Source organism: Quercus robur, chromosome 4, assembly GCF_932294415.1.
Source record: "Quercus robur chromosome 4, dhQueRobu3.1, whole genome shotgun sequence".
Lineage (NCBI taxonomy): Eukaryota > Viridiplantae > Streptophyta > Magnoliopsida > Fagales > Fagaceae > Quercus > Quercus robur.
This window is the reverse complement of record NC_065537.1, coordinates 52,524,733-52,545,809: the sequence shown is the minus strand read 5'-3', so window position 1 is coordinate 52,545,809 and position 21,077 is coordinate 52,524,733. Positions and strand designations below refer to the sequence as shown.

At 30.9% G+C, this 21,077-nt stretch overlaps 2 protein-coding genes across 3 annotated transcripts in view; one reads left to right on the top strand and one right to left on the bottom strand.

The window, feature by feature from the left end:
- Positions 1-20,254, bottom strand: part of LOC126722948 (uncharacterized) — a 57,539-nt gene extending 37,285 nt beyond the window's left edge. The window contains exons 1-6 of one of the 2 annotated variants that reach the window (XM_050426112.1): positions 20,191-20,253; positions 16,209-16,338; positions 15,955-16,124; positions 15,355-15,640; positions 15,076-15,239; positions 14,716-14,958 (exon numbers count right to left, since the gene is read on the bottom strand). In XM_050426112.1, coding sequence (XP_050282069.1) covers positions 14,810-14,958; positions 15,076-15,239; positions 15,355-15,640; positions 15,955-16,124; positions 16,209-16,338; positions 20,191-20,224 — 933 coding nt within the window. In that variant the 5' untranslated portion in view covers positions 20,225-20,253 and the 3' untranslated portion in view covers positions 14,716-14,809. Of the gene's footprint in view, positions 1-14,715; positions 14,959-15,075; positions 15,240-15,354; positions 15,641-15,954; positions 16,125-16,208; positions 16,339-20,190 lie in introns of those variants that run through there. The other variant, XM_050426114.1, reaches the window with a different exon arrangement.
- On the top strand, positions 3,529-8,392 carry LOC126722950 (bark storage protein A-like). Its single transcript, XM_050426115.1, has 6 exons — positions 3,529-3,837; positions 3,974-4,041; positions 4,402-4,557; positions 4,651-4,857; positions 7,582-7,761; positions 7,917-8,392. Exons 1-6 carry the CDS (start codon positions 3,585-3,587, stop codon positions 8,073-8,075), a joined length of 1,023 nt encoding a protein of 340 aa, XP_050282072.1. The 5' UTR covers positions 3,529-3,584; the 3' UTR covers positions 8,076-8,392.
- Positions 20,255-21,077: the final 823 nt, after the last annotated feature.

Genomic DNA, 21,077 nt, shown 5'->3' with positions numbered 1-21,077 from the left:
CCAATGTAATGACCTGAGGAAAGTGCTAACTATATCTAAATTGCAATTTGAACTTCTTGTAATTACTTATAAACCTAAGATCCAGTTAGTAAAACACTTAATTTGGGACGTAACATACAACTGCATAATATACACTCAAACAATTTTATCAATCAAATTCGCACAATTTGGGTGTTGAAATACACATGCATCTTATACATGAAATCCACAGCGGAATTAAAACAACATCTACTTCATATCTTAGACTTTTAAATTATTGCAACTTCAGGTGCACCATTAAAATCTTGCAACTTCTGGTGCATGAGCTTTTGTGACATTAAGTTTTTTTGGAACTTTAAATCGTGCAACTTTAGATGCATAAACTTATGGGATGATTAAGTTCTTCTGGAACTCATATCTCTCCCTCAAATTATTTCATGAATTTAGGGGACGTTTTACTGTTAGGTACTCATTTTATAATTCTTCATGGAAATGTGTCAAATAAACTGTAAGGTACTCATTTTATAATTCTTCATGGAAATGTGTCAAATAAAGATTATTTACTTTTAAGCAATTCTATTGGGATGCTTGGTAGCCATTCAAAATAATATCTCCAATATTCACTACACCAAGGTGGATCTCATCAAGGATCTTGATAAATAATTATTTTATCAATTTGTGTCCAAAATTATTAGACATGTGTCACATATAATTTTAATATGCTTAAGATAAAAATAAATGCTATAGAATTGCTTGATTTATCACTTATGATATTTAACAATATTACCATATGTAATATTGTGGTTGCTCGGCCCAGTGGAATGAAGTTTTTGGGCTGAGATCCCCAATTCACTTGTATTATGGGTCAAGAATTTCCAATGATGGGAAGCCCCAAAGATGGCATTGCAGGTTTTTATAGGAGACAAACAAAGGCTTTTTGGTTTCCTTTCTCGTAACTCTACCTTCCCCGAGATGATAACAGTGTAACTGATCTCTTTTTATGAAATTTGGATTGGACTTCTTTCTCCCCGGGACGTATATCTCCTCACTACTCTTGTGTTTCTCTCCCCAATTTTCCCAACCCCTTGCACCCTACCTATTAGTCTCTATTTATAGACTCCCCTTAGTGGTGTCGTCATGATGAGAGGGTTATTCCCCATGTTGGTGGGCCCCTCTATGCTATATTCCTGACCAGATGGGACTCGCCACTCGCAGCTCATGTGACCCTCTTCGAACTTGCACTAGGCGCCATTTGATGCTCGGCGGGCAAATTCCCCTAAGCAACGCCAACCCTAGATATTTTAGGGCCTAAGGCGAGAACTAAAATGTGGCTTTTTATTTTTATTTTATATATTTATGTATTAATTAAATTAATATTTATTTAATGTTTTAATATATTTCATTTAAAATCTATTTTTCTTATATTTTGAGACACAAATTGATTAATTAAAATTTTGTAATCAAGTTCTTATAATATCTCATTTTCAATCGTTAATATAGTTAATCTACTTAATCTTTCTTGGGACATTGTCGATTTTAGATATGATTTTATTAACACCTCCTTTTGTGTTGTATTTTGTTTATTACTAATAACAAATTTATCCATTGAGACTCAATTAATTTTTCTTTTTCTTTTTTTTAAAAGTTTTTCATATCCAAATGCATATTTTCTAGTAGACATTTCTAATCAAACAATATTTACAAATAAAATAAACACTATCTATAACATATTTATAATGACTGGAATAAAAAATAACTTTCAAGTATAGAGCAATAGAACCTGATGTATATAAAAAATATTTTGTAATTTCATCGAACAATAATAACTAACAAGTATCTGGCAATCTCTACTTGCATAAATAAAGACATATGCATTATATTATTCAATGAATTAACACTAATAAAAATTATATATATTTATTCTAAATATCCGAACAATAACAAGTATCCATCTTGTGTATAATTTTTTAGATCGGCTTTGTATTTTATCTGGTTGAATTTTGCTTTTTCAATAGTTTAAGGATGTTATTTTTTGGACAATTGATTTTGTTTAGACCAAAGAATTTTTTTGGTACCAATGTTTACTAGGATGTACCTAATTTTTTGTTACTAGATTCTTTTGGAGTTTCATCTGAAACTATTCTTTTTTTACTACCCTTCTTTTTCAAAATTTTGGGGCCTTCTTCCACTTGGGGGCCTTAGGCAATGGCTTAATTGCCCTAGTGGAAGGGCCGGCCCTACCCCCAAGGCATTATCTTTTGATCTCAGTATAATTGAAGATATTTAGTCAGGCCGTGAGCTCGGGCCAAGCCCGTCTAGGGAATAGGCTAGGTGCTCAGTTAGTAATTAGGGTGAGATGTGCCCCACCTAGGAAATGTGCAATGAGCTCCGTACAGGTTGATAACTGTGGCCCGTACAAATATGTTTAGCATGAGATCCATAATATATAAATTTAATAAATATGTACATAAATTTTAAGCATGAACTTGTGATAACAAATGACTTAGATGATAAAATTACCAATTCTTAGAGAAAACTTACAATGGGTTGTAGTATCTCATAAATAGCCTTTAATTTCGAAAGGTAGAATAAGGACAACTTTCTTTTTAGAATTTGGCTAGAGCTTCGTGTTATCGTGTTGATAACGTGTGAAATAAAGGATATAGAGAGAAAAGAACTATGAGAATGAGATAAAATATATAGAACTGAAGTGATAATCCACACAATAAATCTGATGATATATCTCTTGTAGTTTATATTAGCACTAGAATGAGATAAAATATATAGAACTGAAGTGATAATCCACACATTAAATCTGATGATATATCTCTTGTAGTTTATATTAGCTCTTCTGCATTTTACCAGGAGAGTGTACACATATGTATAGCTCAAGTGTCGGAGGAGAGAGAAGCAAATTCAAAGTTGGCTGAGAGATTGCATTGAATTTCCGCATAAAGAAAAAAAAAAAGAAAAAGAAAAGAAAAGAAAAGTGCAGCACATGTTTATCTCATTTTCAAACATGTGGAACCTAACGTTTATTTTTTATAACATATCTCTGGTTGTTAGTCTTCTTCACATTTTGAATGTGAAAGACAACTCACCAACATGGAAAAAAAAAAAAAAAAAATTCAGCAAAGAAGAATAAAAAATAAAAATGCAAATTACATATGCAAAATGTTGTTAAGACAAATCACCGTCCAATTGCTAAAGTTGGTGATGATTCTTACACTTTTATCGTACAAAGGACAAGAACTACAGAAATCTTAAGAAAACAAATTTCATAGCTTTTATTTATTTTTTATTTGTTTACAATTGTTGACGCGCAAATTATTATTGGAATAACATCACCTACCTAACATATCTCATGCTTTTACAAGTTTAAACAAACATCATGATGGCAGAATAGAAGAGATCAAATGATCAATGGCAATCTTCATCAAAAAAAAAAAAAAAAAGATCAATGGCAATGATAGCAAAATACAAAACACTATAAAATGGTAGGGTTGGCATTGGCCATTAATGGTCGGCATCTCTGAAAAAGTCATTTCTTTATATATAGGAAAGTACATGCAGCAGTCTCTTTCAGCAGAACCAAAGTCCTAACCATGGCTGCAAAACAAGTTAATAGAAAATGTTTACCGCTTATTCTAATTTTAGTTTCCTTTCTGTTTCTGGTCATTGTTCCTGCTGCATTTGCTTTACCACTAAAAAGGTTGAAATCTCTGACAGTAATCAAGGAAGTAAACCGCGAAGGGCCTTATTTAGGTCTCCTCACAGTGTCTACACCTGAAGACTCTGCTTTTTTTGCTACTGGGGCTTTTCAGCCTCACAAGACTCATCTAATTATAGATTTGTCAGGTTATTTATTTATTTATTATATTTTATAATGTTAGGTTTTTTTTTTTTTTTTTTTTTTGAGAATGAATTTTATAATTAATGTCAGTTGAAGTTATTGGTTTTTAGTTAGTTACTTAAAGAAAACTTGAAATTGCAGGCCGAAGATTCCGGGTGGGAAAGATCCATGATAAGAAAGTCCTCTACGTGAGATGCGGAGTTGGAATGGTAAAAAAAACACTTTTAAATTTGTAATATTTAATCTAAATAGTATGAAGCATCTTGTAATGAAAAGTGAAAACATGTTATTTATTTTATTTTCAAATAAAAATCATCAGTTCCATTTTTAGCGTTCATTTTATACTCTATCAATCGCAATTTTTCATGTCATTTCCTTATAGAGTATCAAGTTTTAAAATGAAAAAAAAAAAAAAAACTTCGACACATTACTGTAATTGGTAGAGCACAAAATGGAATATTAAGAATAAGATAGATGTTTTTTATTCTATGTTTTTCGATTTCTTAATATGTATATGCCTTTTTGTTTACCTTATAGTTTTTATCTTGATTGGTGTCGGGTGAATGCAGGTAAATTCTGCTGCAGCAACACAACAAATGCTGGACTTGTTTGACGTAAAGGGCATAATCCATTTTGGAGTTTCTGGGAATGTAAATGATTCTTTGTCCATTGGAGATGTTGTCATTCCCAAACAATTTGGTCACACTGGCATTTGGGACTGGCTGGTATATATTTCAGTTCACTCTATGACTTTAGTCTCTTTCAGTCTCTATATTTGCAATTTATATTATGCGTTGGAAAATTCTTTTTGTTGACAGAACCTCAATGGAACATCGAACCTTGACCATGTTGCTGAATTGAATGTTGCAAGCTACAATGTACCAAAAGGTAAAGGAAATTTGTTGGGACTTGTTGGATATAGTGAGGAGGAATTCTACTCTGAGTTTGGGAAGCCTAATATAGCTCAGTCGCTGTTGTGGGTACAAGCAAGTAAGCATTGGCTTCAACTTGCTGCCAACTTGGAGGTATGACTAATCTTCAGGCTTCTTTTTCTTCCTTGGGACTAGTTTTGTTATTAATTTATTGTATCTTCTAGTCAACAAGAAGATAGATTAGATAGGGAATTTTGATTGAAAATAAAGCTAAGACACAACACTTCCACAATGTAGAGGGCCATACCAGGCCTTAAGTCCTTAACACCCAAAAGCCAGTTTTACACAGCCCCAAAACAGCAAATGTCTAGTGACCATTTATAAGAAAGTGCCAACTAATGTATCTTCTTGACCGTTTTCAATCACTACTACAAGCTATATAAAAGCAAGGAAAAATTAAGTTTCTCCTTTGACTTTTCTTCCATTAATTTATCAAATTAAGTTAGGTGAAAAATGTGTAACGTACAATAAGTATAGAGACACACCAAAATTGATGACAAATTTCATACTATCTGAGATGGCAAATTGTTAATAATAGATAATAAAGTACAATTAGTGGTGGCCTTATATGAGAATTAATATTAATAACTTGTTAATTTAGCAGGTGTGGATTTTATTGTCAAAACTATTGAATCAATAGCATTGCTCGTGTAAGATAATTTGATTATAGAAATTTCAGGACACAATTGATTGGGTCAAGAAGTTTCTAGTCTTGCTGACTAAGGGTGAGTTTGGTTCAGCTTTTAGAAAAAGTGCATAATGAAAAAGTGGAGTTTTGTAAAAGTGCATAATGTAAAAAGTGGAGTTTCAAAAAACTGAGTGTTTGGTAAAAGCTGTTAAAAGTGCATAATGAAAAAGCTGAGTGTTTGGTAAAAGCTGATAAAAGTGGCTTTTTGAGGGGTAAATGACCAAAAAGGACAATGTATATATAAGGGAATTTATTTCAAATTTTTTTTTTTATGTGAGTTTGTTTCATACTTAAATCAATTACTTCATCATACTTAAATCAATTTTTCTTTTTCTAAAAAAATTATTTTTTTCTTACCAATATTAGCTAATAATAATCTACCACTTAAGATTTATTGTGAAAGTATTGTAAAAATATTGTGATAAAAATTGATAGTAATTTTAATTTTAACATACTATTAAAATTATTTTTTTCTCTTTCTAAAAAAATTATTTTTTTCTCACCAATATTAGCTAATAATAGTCTACCTTAAAATTTATTGTAAAAATATTATGAAAATATTATGATATAATTTCTTTTTTCTCCCTTTTTTTTCTCTCCACACACGAGGCTCTACTTCCTTTTTTTTTTCTTTTTTTTTTCTCCTCTTTTTTTCTCATCCACCCTGTAACCAACCACACTCTCTTTTCTTTTCCTTTTTCCTTCTTTCCTCTACCATCTTCTCAGTCCAGAACATTCCCAGCTCTCTTTCTTTTCTTTTTCTTTTTTTGCCTCTTAGCACTTCGGTCCAGAACACCATCTGCTTCTTCTTCTTCTTTTTTTCCTTCTTTTTTTCCTCTTAGCACTTCGGTCCAGAACACCATCTGCTTCTTCTTCTTCTTCTTTTTTTTTTTTTTTTTTTTTGCCTCTTAGCACTTCGGTCCAGAACACCATCTGCTTCTTCTTTTTTTTTTTTTTTTTTTTTTTTTTTTTTTTTTTTTTTTCCTCTTAGCACTTCAAATCGGAACACATCAGAACCATCGTCACCAACGCTGGAACTCATCCTTTATTCTTTTTTTTTCACACTCCAGAGAAGAAGATGATGATGATGATGATGAAGATGAAGATGAAGATGATTGAAGCTGAAGATGAAGATTTTGGGATTTTGGGTTTTTTTTTCTATGGATTTTGGGTTGATTTTGAGTTGGGTTTGGGATGGGTTTTCTGGATTTGAGTTGATTTTAAGTTGTTTTTGTGTTGATTTTGAGTTATTTTTGGTTTGGTTTTGTTGATTCTGTATTCGGAATATCAAAGGTTGAAATGGGTTTTGTTGATTGTGGGGGTAGACCGGTGAAGAAGCAGAGGAAGACGAAGAGGAAGAAGACGAAGAAAAAAGACACAGATGAGAGATGAGGGTGTGAGAGACTGATGGGTATTTCGGTAATTTTCGGATTTGCAACGGTAATATACAAAACGCGCATAGCGCGTTTTCATTTATGGACCCCTGAGGGTCCATAATCCTTCCGCGTTTCTCCTCAGTTTTTCCTCAATGCTCCAAACACAGCTTTTATAAAAAAGTTGCGTTTTGAGTTTACCAAACGCAAAAATTGGTTGAGTGTTTTTCAAAACGCGCTTTTTGGGCTCAAAAAGCCGAAACAAACGGGCACTAAATAGAATTTTAGGTTAAATTATTAATTTGGCACTCCAAGTCTCCAACTATAAGGTAACATTAAAAATTCAATTTGGCCCATCAACTATTAATTGTATAAACTATAGCTCCACAGCTATTTATTGTGTCAATTTAGTTCCACAACTTTTAAATCAAGTCAATTTTATTGTTGAATCTTCTCTCCATTTAAATTTGAATGAAATTAGTTAGTGTGGTGAATGGAACACTAGTTGATAGGTTATTATATAAAGTGTAAAAAAAAAAAAATTTAAAATCAAATTAAGTTCAACTATTAATCTATTAAAATTTAAACAATGGGGATACCTAAAGATGAACTTGATGTTGAAAGTTAATGGATTAAGTTGACACAATTAATAATAGACAGACCAAAGTAAACTTTACCTAATAGTAGGAGGACCAAATTAGTAGGATATTCACCTTTTATTAATTTAATTTATATATTCAATTTAAGTACTTTCAGGGGATGGAACTGAAACAATGTGTGAATTCAAGCTTGTGCCTCCCACGAAAGCCAAAGCTGGTAGTTGGGTTGAGGGGAGCAACATCCAACACTTTTGTGGACAATGCACCTTACAGAAATTTTCTAGTTAGGACTTTTGGTGTTTCATCCACAGATATGGAGAGTTCAGCTGTAGTTATGGCAAGTTTCTTAATCACTCTATATTCTATATACTGCCAGTTATAAAGCTCGTATTCAACTTGTATCATTTACAAATTGATTTCTTAATATATATAATTTGATAGTAGCTTATTCTATAAATAGAAATAACTAATATAGAGTGGTAATTCTTTCAGACAATAACCTTGTCAAATGGCTTCCCGGTGATAGCATTACGAGGGCTATCAGACTTAGCTGGAAAACAATCAGGGGAGAATGCATACACTAAATTCGGATCCCTTGCAGCATATAATGCTGCCAAAGCTGTTGTTCAGTTTATCAAGATATTACAATGATGTAATTTCTCAATTCTTGAGTTGTAATAGTGCGACTTGCAGCAACAATTGAATAACGTGGTTGGTGGAAACTTTTCTCCAAACTCGATTGAAAGTAAACTTTTTCCATTTAATAAAGTGCATGAGAGCGGACAATATTTGTAAAAGTTGTCCGAATTAAGATTTATTGCACGAGTTTCTTTGGAAAGGCTATTAAAGACAATCAAGTTTCGCTAATCATGTTCTGATAATTCAAGCACAATTATTTTGTGTATAATGCTTGTAAGTTTTGTGTCATATCATGAAATAAGTGGTCAGATGAACCACTAATTCTATTACCCCTTACTATTTTTTATTTGACATACTGTTTAAAAAATTATCAACTGAAATATCATATCATATACTATAGCTGGGTTTGGATACGAATGAAAAGGAATGCGTCTGCTTCTGCGCTCTTTTTTTTTTAATTTTTTTTATTTAGCATTTTGTGGCTGTGGTGTCACACCCGTGGGTCCCATGCATTGTTTACGAAATCTACAAACCTCTTTTTTCAACAACTTTTTCATTAAAAATGGTTCTCACGGCATTATTCACACATTTAAAAATTATTTTACTATAGTGTTTTCAGCAAAATAAACGGTATCCAAACGGACCCTATATAATAAAATTTGGGCTTAGAAACTATAGTTGCGCCAAGTGGCGGCACAAAATTGAAGAAAAAACAAAGAACAATAAAAGTTGAGTTTAGAAGCCATAGTTGCGCCAAGTGGCAACACAAAATTGAAGAAAAATCAAAAAATAATTTTTAAAATAAAAGTAAAAAGTAAAAAATAATGTATATCACTATATCCTATTATAATTAGGATTTCTAATTAACGTGTTTCTTGTTATCCTATGAGAAAAATGGAATAAAAAATGTCATATTTTTATGGATAGAATGAAAAAAAAAAAATGTTGATATCAATATAATGTAAAAAAAAAAAATTAAAAAAAAGAAAAAACACGTGAATGAGGCAATAAGGATATAAGATAGATTTTTTTAAAAGGATATATATTGTTATAGTCCCATTTGATATAAAATTTAAATCCTATTGAAAATAGAATTGTTTATCAACGTGTTGTATTGCCATACTAAAAAAAAATAGAATTAATTAAAAAAAAGGTCATATGAAATTATGAATAGAATGAAAGGCAAAAAAAAAAAAAAAGTGATCTGTAAGGAAATAGGATATGATTTTTTTTTTTTAAATCCACAAATAACAAAACAAATTTATCCTAAGAAGTGATAAAACAATAGAATAAAGGTTGATAAGAACAAATAATATGTTATGTTTATCTAAAAAATCATTGTAATTAAAATAAAATAAAAAACCCACAAAGAAGAAGTTGTTATTAACATAACTTTATCCAAAGAAGTTATAAAGCAACTAAAGAAAAGTACAACTAATTTGTAATAATCTTTTCTGATAGGGCAAAAATGAATTGACCCCTTTGGCAAATTAATTAATTAATTAAGTCAATTTAACATGTGATAGGCGTGATAGCACAAACAAATCACCAAATAACTAAATGCAGCGGAAAATAAATTTGACCACAGGTGATTTGTTTACGAATGGGGAAAATCACCGAGGCAAAACCCCACGAGGTGAATTTAAGATCACCACTCCTGAGAATCCATTATTATCAATAACAAGCGGTTATAAGTAAAAGGAATTCCAATACCCAGTACCAACCTACAGTTGAACCTTTACCCCAATACCCAATTGGACTTGTATTGCAGCGACAATCTCTTCGTTCGATGCACAAATCCCAGTACGTGACTACCAATAATGCACGGAACCCAATGCATGACTAACACACTAACTTGAGAAAGATGTTAGCTGCAAAGTTCTTCAGTTCATCAACAATGAAGATCAAGAAGCTCCTTGGTCACAAAACCCTTAGCGTAAAGACACAGTAGCTTCTACAGAGAGAAAGATGAATTAGAGAAATTTCTGCTTTCAGTCACAATATGCGTGTATTTTGTTTTCAACACCTTGCATCACTTGTGACGACTTTTAAAATAATCCTTATATATGGCTAGGGTTGTGAGAAAAGAAATCCTACACAAATAATCAAGGATATGCGTGTAATTAGATCTGGAATTTCTGATTTCATAATTCTTGTTGTGCAAGCAGGAAAAAAAAATCCACAACAACCCACCACATTCACAAACCTCAAAACCCATCCCAAATCAAATAAACCCACAACCTAGCTCAAAAATCTCATTCCTTATGCTCTCCGGCAACGATTTCCTCGACGACCCCGCCACCAGAGTCCTTCCAGCGCATCTGCGAATATCAAATTTGAATCACCTTCTTCTTTGTACTCGTCAGAGTCTGTAAAGACGGAGATAGGATTATTGTCGATGCGGACAAAGACTCGGTCATTACCAAGTGAGTCATCGTAAATGGGATCGAACAAGGGCTGCGGACAAGAGAGAGAGAGAGAGAGAGAGAGAGAGAGAGAGAGAGAGAGAGAGAGAGAAAGAGAGAGAGAGAGAGAGAGAGAGAGAGAGAGAGATAATGATAGGAAAAGAGAGAGAGAGAGAGAGAGAGAGAGAGAAAGAGGTGCAGAGAAAGTGAACGAAAAAAAGAAAAAAGGCAAAAAAAAAAAAAAAAGAACTCGAAGCCATGTGGTGAAGATGCTGGAGCCATCTATTCCTTCATTGTCTAGTTGCTCTGGAGTTGTGGGATATGGTTTTTGGTTTATTTGGAGTTTGTTGGGTTATGCCAATGTCTGTTGTTAAGCTGTTTGCTTGCTGGCAAGGTCTATTTGGTCACCATCGCAATGGAGATATATGGATGGTTGTTCCTCATTATTTGATGTGGTGTATTTGGAAGGAAAGAAATAGTAGGTGTTTTGAAGACAATAAGCGTTCTATGCCTGATTTCAAGCTTCTTTTTTTCAGAACCTTAATGGACTAGTTCTCAGTGTGGAGAAACCATCATTTTTCTTCTTTTTTGGATTTTCTTGATTTATGTAATTTCTGTATGTGATATGTGTCTTGTATACTTTCTATGTACTTGGGTGTCTCTCTCTTTTCGTTATCAATAAATCCTTATTACTTATTAAAAAAAAAAAAAAAAAGAAGAGAAAGGGAAGATGGAGTGACAGGAGATAAGGAACAGGTGGAGGAAGAAAGAAGAAAAAAGTAAGAGAGAGAAGAAAGAAAAGTAATAAAAGAAGAGAGGAAATGAATAAAAAATATTTTTTTTAGTACATCTGTTCGTATCGTTCCAAAGATGGAATGGTACTGTTCATGTGTGTCAAAATTTATAGGATTTAGAACACCTTATGAGAAGGGTTTTTTGGTGTTTGGTGTGCCAAATGCCAAATATTTGGCATTTGGCACACCTAATGATAATGCTCTTATTATTATGGCGTCAACATTGATCAAAACTAATATTTGTAGCACAAGAAAAAATAAAAGTAAATTTTATTATATAGCAATATTGACTACTATGCATTATACGATTGAGTGGGAAGACCACTAAGTATCACCAATCTGGTCTTTTAAGTGCACTTAATAATATCTCACATTCTAACATTTACAACTTACCTTTTCAACGGCAATCAAGTTTAGCTTCTTCTCACAAGAAAAAAAAGTTTAGCTACAAATTAAATAGAGGATTACATGAAATAATAATAAAAAAAATTCTTTATATAATAATAGATGATACCATTTAAAATAATTAATTTAAAAAAAATTACATCTACTTATAATATTTAAAATTTTATAAATTATTAAAAAAAAAAAAAAAAAAGAACCATGTGAAGCACGGGTTAACAACTAGTATTGTCGATTTGGTAGTCATAATAAACCAATTGCCTATAAATTACTTGTTAGGGCATGACATTTGGCTTACCCTTTCACTGATGATATACTTCCATATATATCGTAAAGTTCAATTATACATATTGTGGAGCTATTCAAAAAATAAGAAGATAAAAAATCATCTCATTTATATATAGTTTTGGTTTTATATATTTTTTACGTTATAAAAATGTATTATTTCATAAATTTTTTATTGAATTATTGCATAATTTATTGATTGAATAGTAAAACACATTTTATTGATATCAAATTTGATGTGTATGATAAATATTGAAAGAATATTTGATTTAAAAATTTAATATAAAGATACTAAGGGATTTAATTTTAACAAAATTAATACTAGGTATAACTTGATTCAAAGCGTATACCAATTATGAGTATGATAAAATATCAAATCTATAATAAATTATGAAATAGTATTACATTGAAATAAAGTTATATCATATAAAAGATGAACTTAACTTTTATAAATACACACTTATTAGTTATTATGTACTACTGAGATGATTTAGAGCATACATGTATGCATACATAATTACATAATATATATATATATATATATGCACACACACATTTATATACATACATGTGTGTATTTATGTATATAAATTGCTAGCTAAAGACCAAATTTCCTTCATTGTTGATTTGGTAGCCATAATAAACCAATTACCTATAAATTGCTTGTTAGGGCATGACATTTGGCTTACCCTTTCACTAATAATATACTTCCAAATACATTGTGGAGTTCAGTTATACATATTGTGGAGCTCTTCAAAAAATAAGAATATAAAAAATCATCTCATTTACATATAGTTCGGGTTTTATATTTTTTGCGTTATAAAAATATATTATTGATTAAATTTTTTATTGAATTATTGCATAATATATTGATTGAATAGTAAAACACATTTGATTGATATCAAATTTGATGTATATGATAAATATTCAAAGAATATTTGATTTAAAAATTTAATATAAAGAAACTAAGAGATTTAATTTTAATAAAATTAATACCGGGTATAACTTGAGTCAAAGCGTATACCAATTATGAGTATGATAAAATATTAGATCTATAATAACTTATGAAATATTATTACATTGAAATAAAATTATATCATATAAAAGATGAACTTAACTTTTATATATACACACTTATTAGTTATTATGTACTACTGAGATGATTTAGAGCATACATGTATACATACATAATTAAATAATATATATGTGTGTGTGTGCACATTTCTATACATACATGTGTGTATTTATGTATATAAGTTGCTAGCTAAAGACCAAATTTCCTTCATTGTTGATTTGGTAGCCATAAAAACCAATTGCCTATAAATTACTTGTTAGGGCATGACATTTGGCTTACCCTTTCACTGATGATATACTTCCATATACATCGTGGAGTTCAATTATACATATTGTGGAGCTCTTCAAAAAAATAAGAAGATAAAAAATCATCTCATTTATATAGAGTTCTGGTTTTATATTTTTTGTGTTATAAAAATGTATTATTGAATTTTTTTTATTGAATTATTGCATAATTTATTGATTGAATAGTAAAACACATTTGATTGATATAAAATTTGATGTGTATGATAAATATTGAAAGAATATTTGATTTAAAAATTTAATATAAAGATACTAAGAGATTTAATTTTAACAAAATTAATACCGGGTATAATTTGAGTCAAAGCATATACCAATTATAAGTATGATAAAATATTAAATCTATAATTTTATGAAATAGTATTGTAGTGCCACGATTTTTAACGACCCAAGAATGACGTTGGACTCGTATGTGAAAGGCCCGAACAATATAATTCATAGAGAGTGGGATGGAAAGGCTGGGCCTTGGTCGTTGGACGGCGGTTTTAGTCATGAGTTACATAGAAGCCCATAAGAAAGTGGATTTGGCCTGTATAGCTTAGCCTTACACGGATGTGGTTTGAAAGTTCTGACTCCTCAGAACTAGTCCGAGGAGCAGTATCTTCTCACCATTCTTCCTCCTTTTTTCCTTCCTTTTCTGGGTCCCCCTCTTTTTAGCTCTTTTTTCCCTTTTATACTAGTATTCAATTCTCCTTCTTCATCCACGTGTTAGTTTCTCCTTGTTTGGGGCAATTACTCGTCCTATCAATCCTCACGTCAGAGTGGTTGGGAAAAGCTGGATAGCATGGTATGGGGTATGGGCTTGTCAGGTGCTGGGCTCCACGTTATGGCGTTGGCAGCTTTCTCGTTTGTGCTGTTCTTGTACTGAGTTTGTCCTTTTCTTCAGGCGTTTTTGAGAGGTGTTGAGCGTGAGGTTGTCCTCGGCCACATTCTTGGACCATTAAGGGGTTCTCATCATACCTCCTCGCCAGTGGGGCTCCTCGGCTTGGGCTTTGGGCCCTTAATGTGAAGTGGGCCAGGATTTCAAATTTCAGGCCCCACAAGTATTACTTTGAAATAAAATCTTATCCTATAAAAATGAACTTAACTTTTATAAATACACACTTATTAGTTATTAAATACTACTAAGATGATTTAGAGAATACATACATACATGTATGCATACATACATAATTACATAATATAAATAAATAAAATATATATATACATTTATATATTTATATATATGCACACACACATTTATATACATAAATGTGTGTATTTATGTATACAAAGCGCATGCACGCATGTGAGTGCATGCACAAGCTTCAAAATAAAGAAAACAAATTTAAACTTTTTTAATATTGACATCTTTGCAATTACAATAATAATAATAATAATAATAATCCCATAACATCCCCAAATGAAATTCCAAGATAAAGATGCGTTTTTACAATATTTAAAGTATAGTTTTTGCTATAATTTCTTAGACAACCATTTTAGGGAATCACTTAACATTAGACATAACTATTATTTCTCCTTCTACAACTAAAGCATCATTCATAAGAAGTCCCTTGGACGCATCTTGGAGATCCTTAAGAGGCATAAAGTGTGGGAAACCCCATTCATTTGAAGAGGTAGTGAACCAATGTTTTTCTGTAAGAAACAAAACAAGACAAAAAAATTAAGGCAAAAATTACATAGGAACAAAACAAGGTGAAAGAGAACGGGAGGCACGTGTGTGCGCACACACACACATATAAGCATACATACCTGTTTTTTCCACGTGATTTTCCATGTTAATTTGGTCCTTTATACGTATCTTGAATTCTGCAAAAAACTTTTGCTCAGGTAGAACACAATCACAACAAAAGAGGCAGAGAGATATTGTTTTGATTTCTCCATTATAAATTCCTTTGGGATAAACCAGTAATTTCCTGCATGGATTCAATAAAAAGAGTTAAAAACAATAGGTTTTAAGTTTCAAAAAGGAAACTTTCCTTTTTTGTTTACAACAATAAAAGTTCAACTTATAATAATAAAAATTAATACCATTTCACATTGCCAACTTGAAATATTCGAGAATAATATGTCACTTTATCTAGTGATGAAAAGTTTTCAATCTTCCAAGTCATAGTACGGTTAAGGGGCTCTCTTATCATAGTAAGAAACTCCCGTTTGGCATTGCGTTCATGAACAAAAAGCTCAGCACCAAATACGCAACAATCATTGACAAGATATCCTTGAGAAAGATCTTCGAAAGATTTAAGGTCTAGAAATTTGTGAAAACCCCATTCAGTCTTGATATCATGGAATCTTCTAACTACCCCATCAAAATCTACACACACAAAAAAAGATAAGTTAGATTAGTTTTTAAGAGAATTGAAAATTTTAAATGGTATCAGAATAGAAAGTCCTAAGTTTAAATTTTCCCTGTGACTTCTTCACATTCTATTTAAATTTTCATGTGTTGAGTCCTTACTCAATAGTAGCTTAGGTGTCCAACATGTGAATATATTTACCACCTCCTATCGTTTAAGTTTATGAGAAAATCAGTAATTTAACAACTTATACCAAACTACAATCATAAAAGATGAATATGCATGTGTGTGTATATATATATAAACCATGAGAAACTATGAGAGAGCAAACCTTGAATGGTCAAGAACTTGTCTTGTATTTGATCGAACAGGAACAATTTGAAGCTAACATAAATTTCCCAGCCAAGAGTGTACTTTTCGGTGTCAACAATTGCCAAGTAAATTGAGATGTGACCACTTCCATTCATTTTCTCGTTTCCTTTTGGATAAATAGACAACCTCCTGCAAAATAAAACTCACTACATTAGAAGTAAACATTTATAATTGAATAGAAAAGCCAAGAATTAGAATTATATTAGAGCCCACCATTTGTATCCTTTGGCTTCAAAAACACTAGAGTCATACTTTTCCACCCCAGTATCACGTAGTAAAGAGTATGACTGTATTTTAAGTAAGTAATGCGCTGGACGAAAATGTCTTTTTGTTCTTTTGATTGCTGCAATACATTAGGAATATTTAAATACACTGTCTAATAACAATTGGGCAATAAGATATGGGTCAAGTTTGGCAATAATTTCAATCAAGCAGTGCTAAAGCATAATCATCATAAATTAAGGGCAATGAAACTTAAAAAATGAATAAACAATATGTCATGATTGATGATACAACATATTTCCTTTGTATCACCCATCATGACATGTTATTGTTTTCATCCTAAAATGGAACGTACATGTGGCTTTTCAAATATCATATTTTTCAAGATTTAATTCAATTTTTACAAATAAACAAACTACGTTAAATATATTGATATTCTCAAAAAAAGAAGAAGTTAAATATATTGATGACTTTGTTTTTTGAAAGGAATAAATTGATGAATTAAGCTCATCCAAAGGCACACTTTGTATTTTCATTATTGCACTTAATTCATATTCTCAGCGCCACCAAGACTCCTATCAAATTGTCCATAAAATTAATCACATAGATCAGAAAGCGATTTTACTGTTGATCATGAATTGTAAACAAAAAAGAAAAAAAATGATAGAAGTTTTATAATCACAAAATCAATGACTGAAGACATATTACATCCAGGGATGGCACCAAGTGTAGTTCAAGGTGGTCACATGACCACCTTGACTTGAATTTTTTTTTAAATGTACCTATTAAAAAAATGCTTAAACACCTTAAATAACAATTTGAGCCCATTAAAAATTAAATTCTACCTCTTCAAAAAATTGTGGGAAATGCTATGTTCACAATATTTTCGTAACATTTTCATTAGAAATCTTAAGTAGTAGGTTGCTACTGATGGATAAAAAAATAATTTCAGTGATATGTTCAATTAAAATTATTAAAAACTTACCACCTAGGTTTTGTTGTGTAAGTTTTACAAAAAATTTGTGGACGTATCACTTCTAAAAAATTGCTCAAACAAACAAATTAGTCTAAAGGCCCAAATCAAACGTTTAATTGTGATTTTTTAAATTGTGTTTCAAATGGCATATTTTAAGATTGTTATTTTTTATTTAAAAAATGCATACTTTTCAAATAGTTAGTCTATTAGTGCTTGCTTTAGTCTTTAATAGAATTTGTTGGATTTATGTGATATATTTTTTAAAAAGCTAATACATTTTGTTTATATTGTTATTTATTTAGGCAATATGCCGGTAATTGAATGAGAGATTAATAGTTTAATAATTGCTTAATTGTGTACATTGAAATAAATGTAGCTAATAACATTGATAGTGAAGTTATCATATCATACAATGATTTCAAAATATAAAAACTTGTAAAGGAAATTTTAATACTTTATGTATTTGGGCTTTTTTTTGTGATGTTAATATATTCAAGTTTTATTTTTATTAAAATTTTAATTAATTTAAGTTTTTTAATGACTACTCTAAAAAAAATTCCTAGAACCACCACTTATTACATCTCTCACTTTTAAATTATTTATTCTTCACGTTTTAAATTATTTATTCCTTTGTCCTCTTAGTCTATCCATGTTTGTAAAATATAGACTTTAAGTTTTTTGGATTTTAAAATTATACATAAAATACGTTATCAAACATAAAATACATTATCAAACAGTAAATACCATTGATCAATCAAAACAAAATTTGACATGTTTGTTAATAATAAAGAAAACTTGTAATCTTTTTTTTTTTTTGAGAAACAAGAAAACTTGTAATCTAATGTTGATGATTGAAAATATTACTATTAAATAATATAGCATTAAGAAAGAGTCATGCCAAATATAAATATTTATATTTATATGCGGTGCAATACATATATACAAAATATTTGTTAAATCAAATTGAACCGTTTAACTCCACATATTAACTCCACCATGAAAGCATCCAAATTGAGAAATACTTCAAAAATTTGTAAATAATCAATATACCCCTAAAAACTTGAAAATGACTGAAATATCTTATAAAACCTTTAAAATAATAATAATAAATACTCCATAATAACCTCCAAAATGATAGAAATGGCCTAAAAATTTCTAAGATGACTAAAATATACCCAAAACCTTGCATAAACATTTATAATGATTGAAATGCGCACAAAACTTCTATAATGACCAAAATACCTTAGAAAAACTTCTAAAGTAACAAAATTACTCTCAAAATGTTCCCAACATTTTCAAGACGACTAAAATACCCTTAAACCCTTACCTAAAACCTTTATAATGATCAAAATGTTCTCATAAGTTCAAAATGACCAAAAAGCCACGGAAATATCTAATGTGATAAAAATACCCTCAAAATTTTAAAGACCAAAATATCTTTAAAACTTCTATTATTATTGAAAACTTCTAATAGTAGAAGTAACAAAAATTCTCTCAAAATGCTCCCAACGTTTTCAAGACGACTGAAACACCCTTAAACCCTCACCTGAAACCTTTATAATGATCAAAATTCTCTCATCATAAGTTCTAAAATAGCCAAAAATGTCACGGAAATATTTAATGTGATAAAAATACCCTCAAAATTTTAAAGACCAAAATATCTTAAAAACTTCTACTATTATTGAAATTTCCTTAAAACCATCAACTAAGAAAAATTGAAATGATGAAGATAGTAGCTCTTCAAAAATTCAAATAACCATGATATGCCTCAAAATTATGGAAAAACACCTTCAAAAGTTTAAAATTTGCTCAAAAACAACTTTCATATAGTTTTTTTTTTTTTTTTTTTTTCCCTTCTTTCTCTATTGGGGAAAAAGAGGCCAATAGTAGTCCTTTTGTTGTTGTTAGTTTTTCTAAATTATTTTACTTATTTTTTTATTTTTTTCCTGTAGCACTCTTAGAGCATTAGTATTGGGGTGTAAAAACCTCCAAATTACTATTTAGTCACCAAACCCATAAAAAAATCATGCTTCATCCGGGTTCCTATTTCATAAAAATTTGTAGCTGAGTTGCAAACTTGTTTAATATTTTTTATTTTTTCACCCGGACCCACATCTCAGTTTGCTCTCTGAAGTCCGATATCTCAGCCTCACCCTCTCTCTCTATCTCTCTCCCTTTACTTTTTTCTCTCATCTCTTCCTCTCTCCCCACTCTCTGTTTTGTTATCTCCTTTCTCTGTCTCGGTCCATCTCTCTCAGATCGGCGTGGTGGAGGGTGTGGATTTGTGGAGATCAGCGTCTGTGGTGGACATCGGCGTTTGTGGTCGAGGTTGAGGTGTGGGTCACGGTGGTTGCTGGGCTGTGGAAATCGGTGAGTGGGTTGTGTGGGTTTGGGTTTTGGTGGGTCATTAGGTGGCGGAGTCTGGTCTGTTTGGTGGTGGAGTCCGGTCTGTTTGGGTTTTGTGGGTATGGATTTGGCAGTGGTGGCGGTGGTGATGGCTGCTGTGCTGTGGGTGAGTTTTTTTTTTTTTTTTCTTTTTTTTGGGCTATGAGATTGATTTTTGGATTGGTTGTGGTTGTGATTGTGATTGTGATGGCAGTGGAGGTGGTTTTGGTTGTGGTAGAGGGTGGGTGTGGTGGTTGGCTATGGTTGGGGTGTGGTGTTTGATTGTGCTTATGTTTAGGTTGATTTTTGTTCTACATTAAACATTTTAAAGAGGTGTGTATTAAATTTTTAAAAAAAATTAATGTGTAAAAATCTAGGAAAAATTTGATGTCGATCTAGCTGTAGTTGAGATATCATTCCTTTTTCCATTTTTTTTAAAGAGCAAATTTGAAATATTATTCATTTGTTTGATGTGTTTGCAGTTTGCACGGGGTTTAGGGAGAATGACAATCTTGATCTTGTATTATTAGAATATTTAAATGAAATAAATAAGAAACAAAAATAATAGAGTCAAATAATAATCTTGGAAAGGGAAAGGGAAAGAGAACATACTGAGCTCAGCGGCAGGGTTGGCCTGGGGGTCCATGACTTCAAATTTTGGTGTTTATTGTTTAGAAATCACTTTCTTAAAAACTACAATTTAATTTGCATTATTTATAGGGTAATCAATAGGATTGTCCTAAACAACAATGCCATGGCACTTTACACACGAAACCATAGGTGCGAATGTGATTGGTTGGTTGGAAGGAAAGAATAGAAAAGGAATTGAGAAGCAAGGGAAAAGAAGGATTGATGCCTATTTTGATTGGGTAGAAGAGGAGAATTGGAGAACTAGGTTACCTTTTAGGATCAACGTACGAAGAAACCATGGTAAAGACGTCAGTAAATAGTGTAAAAACAATTACTAGATGAGTTTCGAGAAGAAAAAAAAATTAAAAAAAATCATTATTTTTGAGTTAAAATAGTAAGCAAAAATGCATGAAGTTAATAAATAAAAAAAATTAATATCAAAAGAAATAAGAAAGCAATGTCGTTTTATTTATTAGTTTTGCAATGTCGTTTTTTTCTTTTTTTCAAAAAAAAGGAAAAAAACTAATAAATAAAACGACATTGCAAAACATGTCTATATACAAGATAGATTAATATATATATATATATATATATACACACGCATATATATACACACTCCAAAACATGTCTATTGAAATGTTATAACCCTTTAAATTAGATATACCAAAAAGTACTTAATGAAAGGTTATAACTCTTTGTATTAGATATATATTAAAGGTGCCTATTAAACGAAAAATGTATCTACTGAATGAAAATGTGTCTATTGATTGAAAATGTGTCTATTGACTAAAAATGTACATACTGAATGAAAATATGTCTATTGAAAGGTCACAATCCTTTAAGTATAAATAGTAGTTTATATTCATTTG